We start from the raw sequence: 22,491 nt of genomic DNA, 5'->3' as shown, positions 1-22,491 counted from the left end.
CTGCACTGAATCCTGAAAGCTCCTTATTTAGAACAGAACCTAGCTCATGGGAAACTTTTCTTTCTTGTCAGCACAACCCCTCAAAGGGCCAAAAAATGAATGTCACCTGACCAAGAATTTAGCACCAATTTACTATTTAGGCCTCTTTCACACTAGCGTCGTGCACTGCGTCGCTATGCGTCGTTTTGTAGAAAAAATGCATCCTGCAAAAGTGCTTGCAGGATGCGTTTTTTCTCCATAGACTTGCATTAGCGACGCAGTGCGACGCATTGCCACACTTTGCAACCGTCGTGCGATGGTTGCGTTGTGTTGCGTCGGTCCTTCGCCACCAAAAAACGTTGCATGTAACGTTTTTTGTTGCGTCGAGGCCGTCTTTTCCAACCGCGGAACTCCGCCTCTCCGCACATCACAATGGGGCAGCGGATGCGTTGAAAAACAGCATCCACTGCCCCCTGTTGTGCGGCGCTTTCACTGCTTGCGTCGGTACGTCGCAACAGCGTAATTCGTCGTGCGTCGTACGACGCTAGCGTGAAAGTAGCCTTACTTAAACCAGCACTTGATACCTTATCCATGTGCCTGGTTAGTGCCGCATTATAAGAACATACACAATGGGTAAATTAACATGCAGCCGACTTGTTGCAGAAATTTCTGAAACTGGAAAATTCATACCGTACATCTGAGTGGGTTGTATCCAGATGATTGTTAATGGACTTCTGCCTATAAGCCCCATTCAGATGAATAAAGAGTCAGGCACAGCAGAAATGCCTGCAACAGATCTGCTGCTGTGATCATGTAACATGGCGCGGGGCGGCAGCTGTGGGCGAGGTACTAGTCTCTTACACCGGTACGTTACATGAAGGTGGGGGGTGTGGAGTTATGCATGTAACCAATGACTTTGGTCGGCCAGGAACAGATGTTGAGGACTTCAATGAGGGAGACCACCAGTCAAAGATAAACTTTTTACTTAACGATAACTTTGTGGGTATTAAGTACAGTAAATGGCGGGTACACAACTTTATGAATGTTTCCTCCACAATATGGATCATTATTACACACACAGTGTCAATGCCTTCCTCTTTACACGCTTGTCCTCTATCTTCACTGTCCCTCTCTACGTCATCACAACCTGGCTCAGCACTATAGTTCAGTTAGCATAAGTCCTATTGTCTACTCGCGGGTCCACGTTTTCTGTCCTCTCAAGGGAATCATATTGCCAGTATGGGCAGTACTTATCTTCTTTGCTTCTGATGCTCTGGAACTCCCGCCTGGGACACTCTCCTCATCTCGCGTACTCTGTCCCGTCTTGTTCCGTTACCTCTTGGCGTTATAAACTCTGGGCTGTACTGCTAGAAGTCTTCCACCTGGATCTGTCTCCAATTGAGCACTCTGCGTTTCGGTCACTTCTCGCCTACTTTCCTTTAGGATATTGCTATGTTTTGTCTCAGTCTCCTCTGACATTATGGACACCCATGTCATGCGGCACTACTCACATCAGACCTTAGGTATTCTTTCTATGCACACTGGGCCCTATCTGAAGTTCTCACGGGAAACTATCTCTGTCCCTTCACCTTAGTCCCTCCCACTCTGGGCTAGTCCCAAAGTTAATGCCAACTCTCTCTACCATACCATACAATACACAATATTAATGTCATAATTCACACTACCCAATATAAAATTACACTTATTCTTCAAGGGGGAATGTGGGCAATATTTCCATCTCCTTACAATCACACATAACTAGTTAACTAGTCTTTTTCATTTGTATACATGCTGTCTATATAATGCTTCATGACTAAGGTCTAAATCTGATCCAACACTTGTGTTTTCACATTACCTTCATCTCCGTCTCCAAGCTGTTCTGCAATCTTTGAATAATCGGATCCACCCACCACACCAATCTTTACCCTTTGCCGGAGCTTCTGTAAAAACAGGTCCACATCAGGGTGTACTTTCTGATAGAGAAAAGAAATCAAATATATTGTAAATGTTTTAATTATAATCCCAAATGAGCATATGCAAGTATGGATTCAGTTTTAAAGTGTTATACTCTGAGTATACAGAGTGGCTGCTGTAACCCCCCCCCCCCCCGGCCCTGACTGACAGCTGGCCCTAATGTAGTCAGGGGTGCGGTTACAGGGGCTGCTTTTATACTCAGTGACTGAACCGCCCCCGCCCCTATGACTGAATACTGAATGCTGGTGGGGAGAATAAAGATCATTTTCTCCCTTCTGCATTCAGCTGTGTGCAGCATAATAACGTTGTTAACCTGCAGATTAAACGCATATCTGCAGGTTAACAGTGTTATTTCTGGTGACAGGTTCCCTTTAAGTGTAATTTTTGGTGAGCTAACAGGAAGGGCTCGCTCACACCACTGTATTAGCAGTCCGAATGCGATCCGACAAAACATCAGGTCACACTCGGCCCAATGTTATTCTATGGAGCTGTGCAAAAAGGGGAAAAGTGCACATGGTTCCTTAGTAAAATAATTCTCACTCAGCTACACGTATGAATTTGAACTTTTTACGGGTCACGGGGTTACCACTACAGAGCAGAGCCAGAAGACTGCAGCGTCTGGTTGCTCCTATTCTGCCACTGAGAAGAAGCACTTATTCGGCTTATTAAACGTGTTTATTTCTTCTAGGAGAACAGTTGTTAATCAGCCATGTTGGAAATCCCTGTGCTCTGTTAGCCACTCCTTTTCCCTATAAAATCTGGGCTCTATTACCAAGTCCTTGTCAGAGTTAGCTCTTGCTTCATGACAATAGGAGGGAGAGAAGTTGGTATGAGAAGGAGTGTTGGAGGTGTTATAAGCGACTGTTGTTTGGTTTTTACGCTTGATAATCCCTTATCCTTCCCTGTTTTGCTTTCTTCCCCTTCATGCACACCCTGGTGGATTCCTCTGTTATATGTGAGTAAATATTTTGTGTGTGTAGCTTCCAGTTTACCCTTGTCTTTGTTGCCCTGTTTGTCGGGTTGGGTGTACTGCGGTGCACAGTAGCTACCCAGCTTCCCTGGGTGGGGGAAGGGGACAGATGAAGGGCTAACTTAGGAGATAAGGCAAGGGCGGAGGCCCCGGAGTCTTCGCCATCTGAAGTATCCCAAGGAACAGGGCAAACTAGAGCGCCCCCTAGTGTTAGGCGAGGAAAAGAGCTCCTTGTCCCAGGTCACTCGACAGCTGTATCGTAACAGTTGCAATTAAAGATACAATTCACTCCAGTAATCGGGTAGTGTATAAATTGGAAGAACATCTGTAGACAAAAGTGTAAAGATGCAGAAAAGTATCCGACATCGTACAAATATTATACAGCTCTGGCAAAAATGAAGAGACCACTGCTAAATTTTCAGTTTGTCTGATTTTTCTTTTTATAGTTATATTTTTGAGTAAAATGTAAATTGTTCTTTTATTCTATAAACTACTGACAATATGTCTCTGAAGTTCCAAGCAATACATTTTGTATTTATTTTCTGAAAATGAGAAATGGTCAAAATAACAAAAAAATGCATTGCTTGCAGACCGCAAATAATGCAAAAAAAACAAAAAAAAAACAAGTTCATAATCATTTAGAAACAACAATACTAAGGTTTTAACTAGGAAGAGATCAGAAATCAATATTTTGTGGAATAATCATGATTTTTAATCACAGTTTTCATGCGTCTTGGCATGCTTTCCACCAGTCTTTCACACTGCTTCTGCGGCAAATATTTAAGCAGTTCTTCTTTGTTTGATGGCTTGTGACTATCCATCTTCCTCTTGATTACATTCCAGAGGTTTTCAATGGGGTTCAGGTCTGGAGGTTGGGCTGGCCATGACAGAGTTTTGATGTGGTGGTCCTTCATCCACACCTTGATTGACCTAGCTGTGTGGCATGGCGCATTGTCCTGCTGGAAAAACCAGTCCTCAGAGTTGGGGAACATTGCCTGAGCAAAAGGAATCAACTGTTTTTCCAGGATAACCTTGTATGCGGCTTGATTCATACGTCCTTCGCAAAGATTAACCTGCCCAATTCCAGCCTCGCTGAAGCATCCCCAGATCATCACCGATCCTCCACCATATTTCACAGTGGGTGTGGAGCGCCCGCTAGGACAGTGGGGTACTCGGGCTTGGTCTGGTGGTACTTAAAGGGGTGGTCACAGAGGCGGTGACGGTCCGTTCAACACAAATGATGAAGGGAAGTGGAAAATAAAGTCTATGGCGGACGATTCATGAAACCACCTGTGGTGTTCGGCCAGGATGGCCAATACTGCTTAAAGGGACTCCTGGGGCAGATGGTAACGCAGCAAGGATGGTTTTGCTCCCCACAGGTGGAGTGGGGGGCCCAGGGCTACCAGTGCAGTTGGTAAGGGAGATAGATGGTGGGGTGCAGGACTGAGGTAATTGGAGGACAGAGGGATTGCAGTTTCCTTTACCCTTTTACTGATGAATTTCAGGTGCAGTCCGGGGCACAGGTTACAGATGTGGATGGGGTCTGGGTGGCCTGGGAGTAACTTGGGATTTACCTAGCCAGGTGGGTTCGGAGGCCTTCCTTTTTGCACTGTATTCACTGTTCCTTGCTGCCTGAAGCTTTACACAAGTTCCTCTCAGTGTCTGTTAGGCTACTTTCACACTAGCGTCAGACGACGCACGACGAATTGCGTCATTGCGACGTACCGACGCTAGCAGTGAATGCGCCGCACAATGGGGGCAGCGGATGCTGTTTTTCAACGCATCCGCTGCCCCATTGTGAGGTGCGGGGATGCGGGGGCGGATTTCCGGAACGACGCACCAAAAAACGTTACAAGCAACGTTTTTTGGTGGCGATGGTCTGACGCAACACGACGCAACCATCGCACGACGGTTGCGATGTGTGGCAATGCGTCGCACTGCGTCGCTAATGCAAGTCAATGGAGAAAAAAATGCATCCTGCAAGCACTTTTGCAGGATGCGTTTTTTCTACAAAACGACGCATAGCGACGTGCAGTGCACGACGCTAGTGTGAAAGTAGCCTTACTCCTCATGCTGTCAACCATATGGGTTAGCCTTTCATGGGCGCTGTCTTCTCACTGGCAGCCCCAGGCTCCTGACCTGCTGTGGTGCCTCCAGGTGTCAGATGGGCCAGGAGACCTGCAATCTCCTGCCCTCCAGTTCTAGTTGCTGGGCCTTTAGTTCCCGTGCAACCACGGACTCCGGTGCTTAATCCTGGGAAGAGCTCAGTCACAGCTCCACTACCAGTCTCTCTCTCCACTGTCTCACACTTCACTCTCTAACCCCGCCTCCAGACAGAAACTTATAGGGAAGCTCCCCTGAAACTGGGTTTAGAGCTCCCCCTTTTGGTCTGGAGTCAGGAAGGTGTTGTGTGTTTGTGTTACCTGCTAAGGGGATCCCTCCTTACTTCCAGGCAAGACATCAGCCCCCTGTGAGGAAGGCAATGCTATTGTGGCAATCGGACTCCTGGGGTGCCACAGGTGCAATACACTGTGGCTTGTACGCCTCTCTAGGTCTCTGTCTAACCATTAGATGACCAATTGTTGGGCAAAAGCTGAAAATTAGACTCATCAGAGAAGATTACCTTACTCCAGTCATCTATGGTCTTTGGCAAACTTCAGCCTGGCTTTCCTTTGCTTCTCATTGATGAAAGGCTTTTTTTCTAGCTTTACATGACTTGAGTTCTTCCTCTAGGAGCCTGGTACAAACTGTTGTTGCCGTGCACTGTAATGGACTGCCGTCTTAGACATTTTAAGGATGGAGGCAACATAACGCTCACTGTGTCCCTCTGCTAGTAAAGCCAGAATTGAGCCCTGCTTTTCCTCACTCAAGACTTTTCTTTTCAACTCCTTTAGCATGGTTAAAAGTTATTTTTTCATTCCTATTACTTTTGTGACATTACTAGCACTTGTTTTGCCATCCAGCTTGTCCTATTGCAAGAGAATTGTGAACACCACAGCAGTGTTTTTTATACTTTCCTTCATTAACTAAGATTTGGTTCAGGTGATCACCTAATCAGAAGCACGTTATTAAGTAGAATGAGGTGTACTCTGGTTGGAATTCAACTGACACTGGAATGGAATGGCTGTCAGACAAGTAGAGAAGCTGATTTTTATAAAATTGTGCAGTGGTCTCTTAATTTTTGCCAGAGCTGTATATGTTTAAATAATAAAAAACAACAACATAACAATAATGAATCAATGGGAACATTACATTTCCAGCAATGAGACAAAACCACCCAGACCGTATGCACATATTGTATGTGTCCACTGGGCAGCTAATCAGCTTTCATGTCAGAAACACAACCTTGGAGTCGGAGTCATGCAGTACAGGAATGTCCTGCTCTATTCAAGACTGTGAGCGTGTGTTTTGCCCCTCAGAAGTGGGCAAATATTTCGTCATGGTTTGAGCCTGTATCTTGGGTAAATGTTCGGAGACTCTCCAGAAGTGTATTCAATATGGAGCCTTCTATGTATACAGAGAAATAATACTGAGCAGTGTACGACAATATTATTATACCCTTGTATGACTCAACAAAATATAGAGTACACCAGTGTATACAGGCCGCACGAAGGCCAAAAGGACACGTTATACCTGTTGGGTAATGATGCAACATATATTTCAGGAGGGAGCTTTTTTTAATAATATATGCCTAATGTAGGAGTTAAGCATGATATGAAATATGCAAATTGCCTCTTCAGAGAAAAAGAGGACTTAAACTCTATAGTGCCACCTGTTGGAAGTAGCGATCCTACAAGTCACAATCAACCCTTTGTAGGATCGCTACTTCCAATAGGTGGTGCTATAGAGTTAAGTCCTCTTTTTTTCAGCAGAGGCAATTTGCATATTATATTTCCCAGAGGAGCATTGCACGGCGAATAAGCCTCCTTACCTTGACAAGCCAGCTGGTATGTCACTCTCCATGAGGAGAAACGTTACCCCTTAGACCCCCAGTCCAGAGCCTCTCACCTAGCCAAATCAGTTCTCATGCTTCGCACTGACGAGGGCCAACAGCCCGAAACACCGTGTCTGCGAATTGAGATACTGATTTGCCTTTTATCCTAAGTCATATTGCACGACTCATTAAAGGGTTGATTGTGACTTGTAGGATCGCTACTTCCAATAGGTGGCGCTATAGAGTTAAGTCCTCTTTTTTTCAGCAGAGGCAATTTGCATAATCAACCCTTTAATGAGTCGTGCAATATGACTTAGGATAAAAGCCAAATCAGTATCTCAATTCACAGACACAGTGTTTCGGGCTGTTGGCACTCATCAGTGCGAAGCATGAGAACTGATTTGGCTAGGTGAGAGGCTCTGGACTGGGGTCTAAGGGGTAGCATTTCTCCTTATGGAGAGTGACATACCAGCTGGCTTGTCAAGGTAAGGAGGCTTATTCGCCGTGCAATGCTCCTCTGGGAAATTTAATATGCAAATTGCCTCTTCAGAGAAAAAGAGGACTTAAACTCTATAGTGCCACCTGATATGAAGACAGCCTTGATGAGCAGGATTAGAAAAACATGGCTGCCTTATTCCAAAAACAGCACCCAACTTGTCCACAGACCGAGCAAACAGTAATTAAGAGTTCTTGTGCGGCGGTGCTGCTTGGCGTCATGGGGGACTCAGCCTTGCAGCATAAGTGCTGTGAGATCTTAGGTCGCCCACCCTGCTGGTAAACTGCTTCCTGCAGTGGTTGGACCACAGCGCCGCATCTTTTAGGCTATACACTGTGTTCCAAATTATTATGCAAATTGGATTTAAGTGTCAAAGATTTAATTGTTTTGTTTTTCAAATAAACTCGTGGATGGTATTGTGTCTCAGGGCTCAAAGGATCACTGAAATCAATCTTAAACACATGTGATAATTAGTTTTCCAGGTGATTCTAATTAAAGGAAAACTACTTAAAAATGATGTTCCACATTATTATGCAGGTCACAGGTTTCAAGTAACATGGGAAAGAAAAAGGATCTCTCTGCTGCTGAAAAGCATCAAATAGTGCAATGCCTTGGTGAAGGGATGAAAACATTAGATATTTCCCGAAAACTTAAGCGTGATCATCGCACTGTTAAGTGATTTGTGGCTGAATCTGAGCACAGACGTGTTTGTGCTGATAAAGGCAGAATGAGGAAGGTTTCTGCCAGGCAAGTTCATCAGATTAAGAGAGCAGCTGCTAAAAAGCCATTACAAACCAGCAAACAAATATTTGAAGATGCTGGTGCCTCTGGAGTCCCTCGAACCTCAAGGTTTAGGCTCCTTCAAAAGCTTGCTTGCTTTGCTTCATAAACCTACTATTCGGCCACCCCTAAACAGTGTTCACAAGCAGAAACGGTTGCAGTGGGCCCAGACATACATGAAGACTAATTTTCAAACAGTCTTGTTTACTGATGAGTGTCGAGCAACCCTGGATGGTCCAGATGGATGGCGTAGTGGATGTTTGGTGGATGGCCACCATGTCCCAACAAGGCTGCGATGTCAGCAAGGAGGTGGAGGAGTCATGTTTTGGGCCGGAATCATGGGGAACCAGCTAGTAGGGCCCTTTAAGGTTCCTGAAGGGGTGAAAATTACCTCTGCAAAGTATATAAAGTTTCTGACTGACAACTTTCTTCCATGGTATAAAAAGCAGAAACGTGCCTTCAGGAACAAAATCATCTTCATGCATGATAATGCACCATCTCATGCTGCAAAGAAGACCTCTGAGTCATTGGCTGCTATGGGCATAAAAGGAGATAAACTCATGGTGTGGCCACCATCTTCCCCTGACCTCAACCCTATAGAGAACCTTTGGCGTATCATCAAGCAAAAGATCTATGAGGGTGGGAGGCAGTTCACATCAAACCACAGCTCTGGGAGGCTATTCTGACTTCATACAAAGAAATACAAGCAGAAACTCTGCAAAAACTCACAAGTTCAATGGATGCAGGAATTGTGAAGGTGATATCAAAGAAGGATCCTATGGTAACATGTAACTTGGCCTGTTAGGACGTTTTTGGAGTTAAATAGCTTTTATGTTCAGTGAATGTGACCTCCTAATGCTGAAAATTCCAGAAATGAGCATTTTCAGTTCTTTAAAACATATCAAATATTTAGAAATTCTACTGTGCCTAATAATTTGTAACAGTGCATTTTGAGTTTTTATTCATTTTGGAGATTATACGGTTATCATTGGGAGGTTTCTTCAATAAAATTTGATGTATACTCTAAGGCTGCCGTCACACTATCAGTATTTGGTCAGTATTTTACCTCAGTATTTGTAAGCCAAAACCAGGAGTGGGTGATAAATCCAGAAGTGGAGCATATGTTTCTATTACATTTTTCCTCTATTTGTTCCACTCCTGGTTTTGGCTTACAAATACTGAGGTAAAATACTGACCAAATACTGATAGTGTGACGGCAGCCTAATGGGTGATGACTTTTATTAGACTGACTGTTATTTGCACCGACCATTTAGGAAAATGCGAGAAAAATATAATTTGTATAATAATTTGGAACATGGTGTAAAAAGGATCCACTGACAGGTTCGCCATCAGATGGCAGTGGGCTTTATGCAGCCTGATCAGAATATTAAGCTAAGAACCTCAAGTCCAGTTTTTTATATTTTTTCCTAGCGGCATTAGATTTTTGGATGTGCGGTCTACGTCTTGGTCTACATCATTGTGGTGATTAGCGCTCCAGTGTCCGTGCTCTCTGCCTATTATTTCTAGATTCTTTATATTCTTGATGTGCAAAAAGGCCCAAAATGAAAGTTCTTACAAAGTTTTGTTTCTAATCATTGCTCAGTATAAATCTGGCCATGGCTCTAACAACAAACAAAAAGGATGCAGTTTTGGTGTTGACTGCATCTTTTACACATGCTGCCACCAACATATGTGACAGGAGAACGCAATATTTCATGAAGAATCTTTCATATGAAACGCCACCTCACCATCATTGTTAAATGAAAGTACTAATCGTCTTTCAATACGGATGATTGCTGCTCATTATGGCCAGTATCTGCCAGTACAAAACGACCATTAGGGCAGATGTAGACCACCGTATTTTCTCTCATCCGAAGGAATCAGGCAGATTATACCAATCACACTCTGATCAGAGTTTGATCAGTGTCAGCAGAGAGATCAAATTCACTGGCATGAGAGAAGATGAATATTGGAGAAGATATTCCCCATTCTGTGAGGGGGAGGTGATCGTACTGCACTCAGATGTCATCCGAGTGCAGTCCAATGGTTTCCACAGACTCATTGACTTGCATGGCTGAGTGTGATCTAAATAAGGCATGGAGCGATTTTTTACTGGGACCGTCTCAGACATGTGCATGGCCCAACAGACCATGACAATAGACCAGATGTTTTGTGGGATCGCACTTGGACTGATAATACGGTCATGTGCATCTGTCCTTAGTAAATATAATTGGCCAGACTTGTTTGGCTAAAAAGTCTACTAAACCAATATTAAAAAAAGGCGGCGCTCCGTCTCCTTTGTAAAACAATAACAACTTAATTGCACAAGATCATTAACAGACCACAGATATATAGAAATGTGATGGTTTGGAATTAAAGTTCCTTATTCATAGCTGTCTGAACTCTGTGCCACTTCACCATTAAAAGCTCCGCTATAACAATATTCAGTGCAGTTATATGGAAACATTTTCAATGTCAATATATTTTGTAAGTGTGATTAAAAAGTTTTTTATGCCTAGTACTAATAGACTTCTGTATGTACAGTGCGCAATCATGGACGAAGTATGTCACCACACCTTCACCGGAGTACACGGTGAGCAACAAAAACAAAGTAATGAACAGTCCAAAGGTTGGACAACAGACCCGCGGACAGCAACGTGTCAGTTTACAGAATAATGTGTAACTTTTTTACTTTGTTGTTGTTATTGGTTGTAGTATGTGACGGCTGCACAATCCCTGACGATCACGCACGTGTCCCAGCTAATATCAGCTGACATGACGTATCTTGCCCCACTTTCTTCTCGATGTGGAAGTGATCGGCGCAGACTAACCTTTAAATCCAACATTGATTGTGATTTTTTTTTACTTCTTACGATGGCCAGATTGTAGAATCTTTCTTAATTTTAATTTTCCTTAGGCAACAGATTGCATAAATGAACAGTTCTTGTTCATTAGGCAACAGATTGGATAAAATTGCAAAAAAAAGTGCATTATGTATGCAAACAATTTAAATATGTAAGAAAAAAATAACCACATATTGCATAAAAAGACAGAATGAAAGCATACAACAAAGCTCCAAATGAATACATATGCCACAGGGAAAAGGCTCATTTTACACTAGTTCTGGACAATCAAGGCTGCAGCTACCATGATGAACGTGTTGCCTTAGGTAGCAATCTGGAGCTCCAGTGATGGGTTGGCACCAGCGGTACCTCACTGGAACAGCAGAGCTGGTGAAGCCGCCCCGCAGGCTACGCAGACTTTGCGGAGCACAACATAGCTCTGCCTCTTTGTCGCTCGTTTTAGTGAGTGGTTATGTGCTGCATGTGTGTAATGTGTATGTGAGTGGTGTGTGTGCTGCATGTGTGTAATGCATGAGTGGTGTGTGCGTGGTGTGTATGTGCTGCATGTGTGTAATGTGGGAGTTTGCACTGTATGCATCTAATATACAGTACAGACCAGAAGTTTGGACACACCTTTTCATTTAAAGATTTTTCTGTATTTTCATGACTATGAAAATTGTACATTCACACTGAAGGCATCAAAACTATGAATTAACACATGTGGAATTATATACTTAACAAAAAAGTGTGAAACAACTGAAAATATGTCTTATATTCTAGGTTCTTCAAAGTAGCCACCTTTTGCTTTGATGACTGCTTTGCACACTCTTGGCATTCTCTTGATGAGCTTCAAGAGGTAGTCACCAGGAATGGTTTTCACTTCACAGGTGTGCCCTGTCAGGTTTAATAAGTGGGATTTCTTGCTTTCTTGCCTTATATAAGGGATTGGGACCATCAGTTGTGTTGAGCAGAAGTCTGGTGGATACACAGCTGATAGCCCTACTGAATAGCTTGTTAGAATTTGTATTATGGCAAGAAAAAAGCAGCTAAATAAAGAATAATGAGTGGCCATGATTACTTTAAGAAATGAAGGTCAGTCAGTCCAAAAAGTTGGGAAAACATTGAAAGTGTCCCCAAGTGCAGTTGCAAAAACCATCAAGCGCTACGAAGAAACTGGCTCACATGAGGACCGCCCCAGGAAAGGAAGACCAAGAGTCACCTCTGCTTCTGAGGACAAGTTTATCCGAGTCACCAGCCTCAGAAATCGCAGGTTAACAGCAGCTCAGATTAGAGACCAGGTCAATGCCACACAGAGTTCTAGCAGCTGACACATCTCTACAGCAGCTGTTAAGAGGAGACTTTGTGCAGCAGGCCTTCATGGTAAAATAGCTGCTATGAAACCACTGCTAAGGACAGGCAACAAGCAGAAGAGACTTGTTTGGGCTAAAGAACATGAGGAATGGACATTAGACCAGTGGAAATCTGTGCTTTTGTCTGAGGAGTCCAAATTTGAGATCTTTGGTTCCAACCACCGTGTCTTTGTGCGACGCAGAAAAGGTGAACGGATGGACTCTACATGCCTGGTTCCCACCATGAAGCATGGAGTAGGAGATGTGATGGTGTGGGGGTGCTTTGCTGGTGACACTGTTGGGGATTTATTCAAAATTGAAGGCATACTGAACCAGCATGGCTACCACAGCATCTTGCAGCGGCATGTTATTCCATCCGGTTTGCGTTTAGTTGGACCATCATTTATTTTTCAACAGGACAATGACCCCAAACACACCTCCAGGCTGTGTAAGGGCTATTTGACCAAGAAAGAGAGTGATGGGGTGCTACACCAGATGATCTGGCCTCCACAGTCACCAGACCTGAACCCAATCGAGATGGTTTGGGGTAAGCTGGATCGCAGAGTGAAGACAAAAGGGCCAACAAGTGCTAAGCAACTCTGGGAACTCCTTCAAGATTGTTGGAAGACCATTCCCGGTGACTACCACTTGAAGCTCATCAAGAGAATGCTAAGCGTGTACAAAGCAGTCATCAAAACAAAAGGTGGCTACTTTGAAGAACCTAGAATGTAAGACATATTTTCAGTTGTTTCACACTTTTTTGTTAAGTATATAATTCGACATGTGTTAATTCATAGTTTTGATGCCTTCAGGGTGAATTTATAATTTTCATAGTCATGAAAATACAGAAAAATCTTTAAATGAGAAGGTGTGTCCAAGCTTTTGAGCTGTAATGTATGAGCAGAGTATAACTGAATGTGTCTAATATGTGAGTAATGGGTCTATTGTTTGGGCGATATGTGCAATGCAAAAGTATTGCAGTGTACTAACGAATAAGCTCTTGAAAAAAATATAAAAGGAATAAACAAAACATAAAAACACAATGTTTCCTATAAAAATGCTTTATTATATAAGAAAAATAAAACCCCAAATCTAGTACACATCTGATACTGATGCATGCGTTGTGACCCAATGTACAAGGTGATCATAAAGTCTTATGTATCCTAGTATGGTACAAATAAAATTGTGAACTCATCCGTCAATAATTAAATAAATGGTGGTGTCATGGGTTTACCGCAACAGAGAGGGGCCAGAAGACCGCAGCATCTGAGTTCACCTTCTTATTAAATGGTGTAAATATCTTTGGACAGTGCAGGGGTTAATCGGCCATGTTGGGAGCTCTTAGAGCTAAGGCTCTCAGCTGTGCACGGTTAGCTACTGTCATCCCCTATATAATCTGGGTCCTGACTGACCCACATCGTCAGAGATGCTTATGCAGCATGGCTAGGAGGATAGGTGTTGGTGGTTATTTGAGTAGTTGGTTGGTGGGTTTATTAGTGAATGTTGCTAGGTTTTGTGAGATAATTCCCTTTTTTCTCCTGTTTTGGTTTAACCTCTTCCTTCACTCCACGATGCACTCCTCTGTTATATGTGTGTGCATATTTGTATGTTTGATATTTTCGTTACCCCTGTTCATATTACCTTATTTGTCTGGTTGGTGTATTACGGTACACTACTATTTCCCTCTCCCCTGGGTGGAGGAAGGGTACAGATTGAGGGTGGATTCAGGAGCTAAGGCAATGTAGGTGGCCCCGGCGTCTTCACCTTCAGAAGTAACCCGTGGAACAGGGAAAGCTAGGGCACCCCCTACAATTAGAGACAGGGAAGGAGCCCTTGGTCCTGGGACATGCGACAGCAGAGTTGTGACATGTGGTGTGGCTTGGAGTCATAGGAACTCAGCTTGGCAGCATGGGTTTGCGCACGGCATCACACCTTTGATGCTATAAAAAGTTATCGACCCTCTGAGAAGTTCACCATGAAATGGCAGTGGGCTTCAGACAGTTTGATCAGAATAGTAAACTAGGAACCTCACGTTCAGGTTTGCTAATTGTTTCCTAGTGGCATTAGATCAAGGTATGATTTTTGGATGTGCGGTCCATGTCTTTCTCTACAGCAATAGCATAAAAAATATATAAATCCAATGCCAGAATTGAGTTTTTTTTGGCCATCCCGTATCCCAGAAACAGTAGAAAAATTATCAAAAAGTCTTATGTACCCCACAATGGTACAAATAAGACTGAACTCATCCCACAAATAAAGTGATCCCTCACACAGCTGTCTAGAGGGAAAAAAGGTTAAGGCCCCTTAAAACCCAGCACCCCCTTCCTTTCCCTTACAAAGCTCTCCCAGATGCCGAAGAGTTTTACAACTAGGCAGATAAAGTATCTAAGTGGACTTGTTTCTATCATACAAATTACATCCAATAAATAGTATGGAAATTTTCAAAGTCCCCTGCTCCATATACGATCTCCTCCCGATGCTGCGGCACTAAGTTCTGTAGAGATGAATATATTACGGGTCAGTGCCGGAAGGGGAGAGGGCAGAGGGCCACTAAGTATAAATTGTATTTTGAATTTGGGAACCTGAATTTTTTTTCTCTGCTCCTCTGGAGTTTGAATTTATTAAGGGGTGTCTGATATAATGCTTAAGTTAATTTGGGGGACTGAATTTTGCACTTCTCACCCTGCCCAGTACCGCCATTTTCTATTGTCCCCATTCCCAGTTATGGGGACGGGCACAGACTCCTTGTTTGTATGTGTTCCATAAATTCATGATGGCTACCCTGATTATTTCTGAGAATAAAAAGATTGGGCGTTAATGTCACCTGTTGGAACAGTGTCAGGCTGCCCCCCCATATTATTTTGGGAGTCCAGCCAAAATCAGCCGATTCAGCTAACTTTGTCCTAATGTGCATAGGCATAGGCATTGTCATTCTTCCGTGAGGCTCAGCAGCCTATAAAAGCTGGGGATCTGTGCCGTACAGTGAATCTTTGAATATTTTTGTTGCAAATTATGATTGATCCTATTTTTTAATAAAACAGAATGTAGAGCAGTATATACAGTGCCTTGTGAAAGTATTCGGCTCCCTGGAACTTTTCAACCTTTTCCCACATATCATGCTTTGAACATAAAGATACCAAATGTAAATTTTTGGTGAAGAATCAACAACAAGTGGAACACAATTGTGAAATTGAACGAAATTTATTGGTTATTTTAAATTTTTGTGGAAAATTCAAAAACTGAAAAGTGGGGCGTGCAATATTATTCGGCCCCTTTAAAGGCCCCGTCTCACTAAGCGATTTACCAACGATCACGACCAGCGATACGACCTGGCCGTGATCGTTGGTAAGTCGCTGTGTGGTCGCTGGGGAGCTGTCACACAGACAGCTCTCTCCAGCGACCAACGATCAGGGGAACGACTTCGGCATCGTTGAAACTGTCTTCAACGATGCCGAAGTCCCCCTGCAGCACCCGGGTAACCAGGGTAAACATCGGGTTACTAAGCGCAGGGCCGCGCTTAGTAACCCGATTTTTACCCTGGTTACCAGCGTAAATGTAAAAAAAAACAAACACTACATACTCGCCTTTCGGTGTCCGTCAGGTCCCTTTGCCGTCTGCTTCCTGCTCTGACTGAGCCGCCGTACAGCGAGAGCAGAGCGCAGCGGTGACGTCACTGCTGTGCTCTCACTTCTCACTGTACAGCCGGATCTCAGTGAGAGCAGGAAGCAGACGGCAAGGGACCTGGACACCGAAAGGCGAGTATGTAGTGTTTGTTTTTTTTTACATTTACGCTGGTAACCAGGGTAAACATCGGGTTACTAAGCGCGGCCCTGCGCTTAGTAACCCGATGTTTACCCTGGTTACCAGTGAAGACATCGCTGGATCGGTGTCACACACACCGATTCAGCGATGTCAGCGGGGCCTCAGCGACCAAAAAAAGGTCCAGGCCATTCCGACACGACCAGCGATCTCGCAGCAGGGGCCTGATCGCTGGTACGTGTCACACATAGCGAGATCGCTATGGAGGTCGCTGTTGCGTCACAAAACTTGTGACTCAGCAGCGATCTCGCTAGCGATCTCGCTATGTGAGACGGGGCCTTAACTTAATACTTTGTTGCGCCACCTTTTGCTGCGATTACAGCTGCAAGTCGCTTGGGTATGTCTCTATCAGGTTTGTCCATCGAGAAACTGAAATTCTTGCCCATTCTTCCTTGGCAAACAGCTCGAGCTCAGTGAGGTTTGATGGAGATCGTTTGTGAACAGCAGTTTTCAGCTCTTTCCACAGATTCTCGATTGGATTGAGGTCTGGACTTTGACTTGGCCATTCTAACACCTGGATACGTTTATTTGTGAACCGTTCCATTGTAGATTTTGCTTTATGTTTAGGATCATTGTCTTGTTGGAAGACAAATCTCCGTCCCAGTCTCAGGTCTTTTGCAGGTTTTCTTCAAGAATGGTCCTGTATTTGGAAGGAATCTGGATATGTTTAAACACAGGTGGATTATATTTATCATCATTAGGCATTTAGGACAACATTGGATCATTCAGAGATCCACAATGAACTTCTGGAGTGAGTTTGCTGCACTGAAAGTAAAGGGGTCAAACAATATTGCACGCCCCACTTTTCAGTTTTTGAATTTCCACAAAAATGTTAAAATAACCAATACATTTCGTTCAACTTCACAATTGTGATCCACTTGCTGTTGATTCTTCACAAAAAATTTACATTTGGTATCTTTATGTTTGAAGCATGATATGTGGGAAAAGTTCCAGGGGGCCGAATACTTTCGCAAGGCACTGTAGTCCATACTGGGGCGTAACCAGGGGTGGGATTCAGCCGGTACGACCCGGAACGGGGCAGCCGTTTACTAAAATTTCTATCTGCCAGCGTTCCGGGAGCCGGCTCTGCAGCGTGAGTGAACCGACTCTTTTTTTTTTTTTCCTTGTCTGGCGCCTGCAGCCTATCAGATTCAGCGAGCTCAGTGAGTGTGACTCATGTGGGAGAAGCAGACAGGAGAGAGGGAGATGTGAGTCTGTGGAGTGTAAAGAAATGCCGGTGAGTCCAGTGATGTGATCACAATATCAGTCCCCACTCCCTAGGAAGGCAGAGCCGGGTGCGGTTGAAGTGTCGCTGTATTGTTCCCCTCAGCACCCGGGCATTCACCTCACACAAGTACCGCAGCTGTGCAGCCTGTAGCCTCCCATCAGGCCAGGCTTGTGCTGGAGAGGTGGCCATGCTGTTATTATCAGCTCCCTGCCTCCCTCTAATAACGGCTGCAGTTCTGTGCCATCTCCAATTATCTGACACTCTGCAGCTCTTCTTGTCTTTACACTTTTGCAACCTTTTTAATGCACCCAAAATATCTGCAAATCATGGTGATTAACCCCTTCATGTTGCAGCTATTGTTCTTTTTCTGCCACACCTTTCAGGAGCCTTTGTAAGGGCTTGGGGTTTTGTTTTTCTTTTTTGCAGGACAAGTTTTAGTTCTGAATGAGCCCATTTTACCATATAATGTCCTGAAAAACCAGGAAAAAAAAAAGTTCACAGTGAGGTAAAATGAAGGTGGGGAAGCAATTCCACCGTATAGTTTGGGGGATTTGTTTTGCGTAGTTCAGAGTGCACGGTTTCATTTGAGGTGGTCTCACACGTGGCATCACAGGAGGCTGGGGCTGCACTCGCTTCTCTGCAGCGTCTCGCCACATTGATCACCTACAGTAAGGGTACCGTCTCACAGTGGCACTTTGGTCGCTACGACGGCACGATCCGTGATGTTCCAGCGATATCCATACGATATCGCTGTGTCTGACACGCAGCAGCGATCAGGGACCGATCAGAATCGTATGTCGTAGCAGATCGTTTGAAACTTTCTTTCGTCGCTGGATCTCCCGCTGTCATCGCTGGATCGGCATGTGTGACACCGATCCAGCGATGTGTTCGCTTGTAACCAGGGTAAACATCGGGTTACTAAGCGCAGGGCCGCGCTTAGTAACCCGATGTTTACCCTGGTTGCCATTGTAAATGTTAAAAAAAACAAAAACACTCACCTTCTGATGTCTGTCACGTCCCCCGGTGTCTGCTTCCCACACTGACTGTGAGCGCCGGCCGTAAAGTAAAAGCAGAGCACAGCGGTGACGTCACTGCTGTGCTGTGCTTTACGGCCGGCACTGACAGTCAGTGCGGGAAGCCGCCGGCGGGGGACATGACAGACATCAGAATGTAAGTATGTAGTATTTGGTTTTTTTTACATTTACAATGGTAACCAGGGTAAACATCGGGTTACTAACCGCAGCCCTGCGCTTAGTAACCCGATGTTTACCCTGGTTACCTGGGGACTTCGGCATTGTTGGTCGCTGGAGAGCTGTCTGTGTGACAGCTCCCCAGCGACCATACAACGACTTACCAACGATCACGGCCAGGTCGTATCACTGGTCGTGATCGTTGGTAAATCATTTAGTGTAACGGTACCCTAAGGCCAGGCCATCAATGTTAGTCATGGACAATCTCTTTAAACTTGTTCTATCTGTAATACTACCTCAATCATATTTACTGTAACTTAACTGTTAATAAAGTTGGTATGTAACTAGGGTTGCAGTGCCATATTCTGTTTGACTTGCTGGGATTTGTAGTGCTGTGCACCACCAGCAGGAGTTGATGGTATAGTAGCAATTATACATTTCTGTTCCACGTTGTGTTGAAATAAACTGAGTTTACTATTCCGTATGCTTTGCACAGTGTGTGTACAGTGTGTGTGTGTGTACAGTGTATATACAGTGTGTGTGTGTGTGTACAGTGTGTGTGTGTGTACAGTGTATACATTGTGCATGTATACAGTGTATGTGTGTGTAGTGTGTACAGTGTGCGTATACAGTGTGCGTGTAAGGCTACTTTCACACTAGCGTTGTTTGGTGTACGTCGCAATGCGTTGTTTTGGAGAAAAAACGCATCCTGCAGAATTATCTGCACGATGCGTTTTTTCTCCATAGACTTTTATTAGCGACGCATTGCGATGTAAGGCCACACGTCGCATCCATCGTGCGACGGATGCGTTGTGTTTTGGTGGACCGTCGGCACAAAAAAAGTTCCATGTAACCTTTTTTGTGCGTCACATCTGCCATTTTCGACTGCGCCCCCTCCTCCCCAGACCTTACAATGGGCAACGGATGCATTGAAAAACTGCATCCGCTGCCCACGTTGTTCATTTCTTTCACAACTTTGCGTCAGTACATCGGGCCGACGCATAGCGATGGCCCCGTACCGACACTAGTGTGAAAGTAGCCTTAGCACAGTGCTTGCAGCATGCCTTTATTTTTATGAATTACAATCTTATACAGCACCAACATATAGCACAGCACTTGCTAATTCAGAAAGGACGTGTACAAAAAACGGCACATATTACAAAGTAATACAGGTTAGGCTGGGTTCACATTGCGTTAGTGGCGTCTGTTAGACAGACTACGTTACACAGCGGCATAAACGCGGTATAACGCAGTCCGTTACGGCCACCATTGACTCCATTGTCGGACGCATCAGTAGCGCACACCCACAATGGGCGAGCGCTAGGGATATGCCATCATTGAGTGACGGACCCGGAGCCGCGGGCTGCAGCGTTTCCGGGTCCGTCACTGCTAGCGCAGATAGAGCTAGAAGATGCTCTATCTGCGCTAGCGCGATGTAACGTCGGCACTTGCGTTAACAGCAGCCAGTTAGCATATGTGCTGAGCGGGCTGCTGCTAACGCAGTGTGAACCCGGCCTTAGGACTACAACCAAGTAGCGCGGGCTCTGTTCACAAGAGCCAACAATCTGCGGAAACAGCAACGCTAAAAAACAGTCTTTACTGCTTCACTAGATACTTACACAGGTGTATCATGAGGCTGTCACTTTACAGGCAAAGAGTGGGAACGATGACAGAGTAAAATCTAGTTTTATTTAAAAAAGAGCCGGTTCACGAGCCGAAAGAGCCGGCTCTTTATAGTGAGCGGAGCCGAAAGAGCCGGATCACCAAAAAGAGCCGGACTGCCCATCACTAGCTCTCAGCGACTGCACGACTGCAGCTCGCCCTGTGTGAGCGGTCACATGGTGCCGCCTCATTAAGGTGATGAATATTCATGAATATTCATCATCTTAAATGACCGTTACCACCTGACCGCGGCGCTCACACAGGACGAGGAGGACGGTGCAGTGCTGCGCAGGGACAGAGCGAGGTGGAGGATTCCGTTCCTCTGCTACGCGGTGTGTGAGCCTGTGAGGTGACTCAGGTGAGTATGAATCATTCCAGCCAGGGAGGACGGGGGAGCCGGCGGGGAGGAGGAGGTCTGCGGTGGACGGCCAGGACGGGGAGCCATGCCCATGAATGATACAAGATGGGACTGGGAGCGTCGGGGAGCCGGCGATGAGCCACGCATGGGGGGGGGGGGGCGGGATGAATCATGAATCATTCCAGGCAGGCAGCCAGGGAGGATGAAGGGAGCCGGCGGCGAGCATGTAGGAGGTCCGCGGTGGACGGGGAGCCATGATACAAGATGGGACTGGGGAGCCGCGCCGGCGATGGGCCACGCATACGGGGGGGGGGATGGGAGATGAGCCAGTGCCTGAGCCACCCATGCATACATAATGTATTCTTGTCATTAAGGGAGACAAACTGCTCCCAAAAATATGAATCGTGCCACTGGGCGTGGCTTATTAGTATGGGCGGGGTTATTGAAAATGGGCGTGGCCAAAATTCCGGCGACTTAGAGGACCTGTTGTTAAAAATTTGAATCCCACCCCTGGGCGTAACTAGAATAGGTGCAGGGGTTGCAGCCACAAAATGGCCTTGACTGCGTATCGCCAATACAGTGTCCTTTCCGTAGGTAATCTTCCGCCCCAACTACCCTGCCCCCCTAAACAACTCTGCTTGCCCACCCTAGAAATTCAAACGAACACATTAATTTCTTTGGATAATTTGGCCACAGCGGCCATTTTTATTAAACAAACAATTACATGAATAACAACATGTATACTATTGCAAATGTAAAAGACCTTGAGGGGAGGGTTATTGGAGCTAAAAAATCTGGCTCATAATAGGCAGAAAGCCACCACAAAAATTTTAACCAAAAACACTTATTTACCCTCAGCCGTGACCACCAGCTCGAGGACACCATGTAACCCGATTTCGGGCAAACAAACCCCAAAGCTCCCAAGGTAAACTCCCCGTCCAGAGCATGTAACAAAAGCCAGATCAACCCCATAAGCATCATCACCAACTGCAAGAACCACACCCCCCGCCACACAAGAACAGCCCTGACCACCTCAGGCTCGTGAGTGCCCCACCACCGCCATAGCTCTTTCGACTCCTTCCTGTTAACCGAGCGCCCACAAATCCAAACCAATGTCATTGAGATGCACTCCGTCCTCCCTCCAAAAATTACCGATCCCGGACTCCAGTTCAAAATGTCTCACGGCAATACCCCCGTTCCGAGACACAAAGCTCGCCACCGCCCTATTCAGCTTCACCCTGACCCTATTAATCCCTTTATGAGAATGAGCCTCCCGCGACGTCCGCCGCGGCACAATGTCTGACCAAACCGTCAGTACACCAGGAAAAGATACCCACAGTCTAAAGAAATCGAAATGGATATCCCGAATCAATTCCCTCACTGGTTTTGCTCCTAAATCATTTCCTCCAAGATGAACAACCACGATGTCCGGGGGTCGATCCAAATGGGCGGAGCGGGAAAATTCCGACAACAAACTACGCAACAACATACCCCGAAAACCCAACCATCTAATGACCACGGCATCCCTACCAAAACCTAATTGCCTATCATTCGGCCTAGCATCATCCCGGAGAGCACCCCAGTAAACGAAAGAATGTCCAACAATCCAAGCCAAGAGGGGGGTCCGACCTGGAAAACATAACAATTAACACCACGCCAAAAATTTGCCCCAGCACCCTTGATTCAATGCCGAACATAAGACATATAACGATTCAAACTCCATCTGCCTATTCTCTTAATCACCTCCCGCCCCAAGCCCAATCCATCGGCTTCGGACGCGGCCCCAATTCTAAATGAGTGAGACCCGAAATTACCCGGGTTAACACGCAGAAATACCAGACCTTTTTTCAATATGGCCAGAAATTGAAAACACGACAAAAAATCCCCTTTTTGGTGCCTTAACAATGGG

At 45.2% G+C, this 22,491-nt stretch overlaps 1 protein-coding gene across 1 annotated transcript in view; it reads right to left on the bottom strand.

The window, feature by feature from the left end:
• The window catches only part of PMM1 (phosphomannomutase 1), a 77,588-nt gene that overhangs the window by 23,453 nt on the left and 31,644 nt on the right, over positions 1-22,491 (bottom strand). The window contains exon 2 of the mRNA XM_077277366.1: positions 1,835-1,952. Within this exon, the coding sequence (XP_077133481.1) occupies positions 1,835-1,952 (118 nt within the window). The remainder of the gene's footprint in view (positions 1-1,834; positions 1,953-22,491) is intronic.

The sequence above is a fragment of the Ranitomeya variabilis genome, chromosome 8 (assembly GCF_051348905.1).
Source record: "Ranitomeya variabilis isolate aRanVar5 chromosome 8, aRanVar5.hap1, whole genome shotgun sequence".
Lineage (NCBI taxonomy): Eukaryota > Metazoa > Chordata > Amphibia > Anura > Dendrobatidae > Ranitomeya > Ranitomeya variabilis.
The sequence above is the reverse complement of the archived record's forward strand: the minus strand, read 5'-3'. Positions and strand labels throughout refer to the sequence as shown.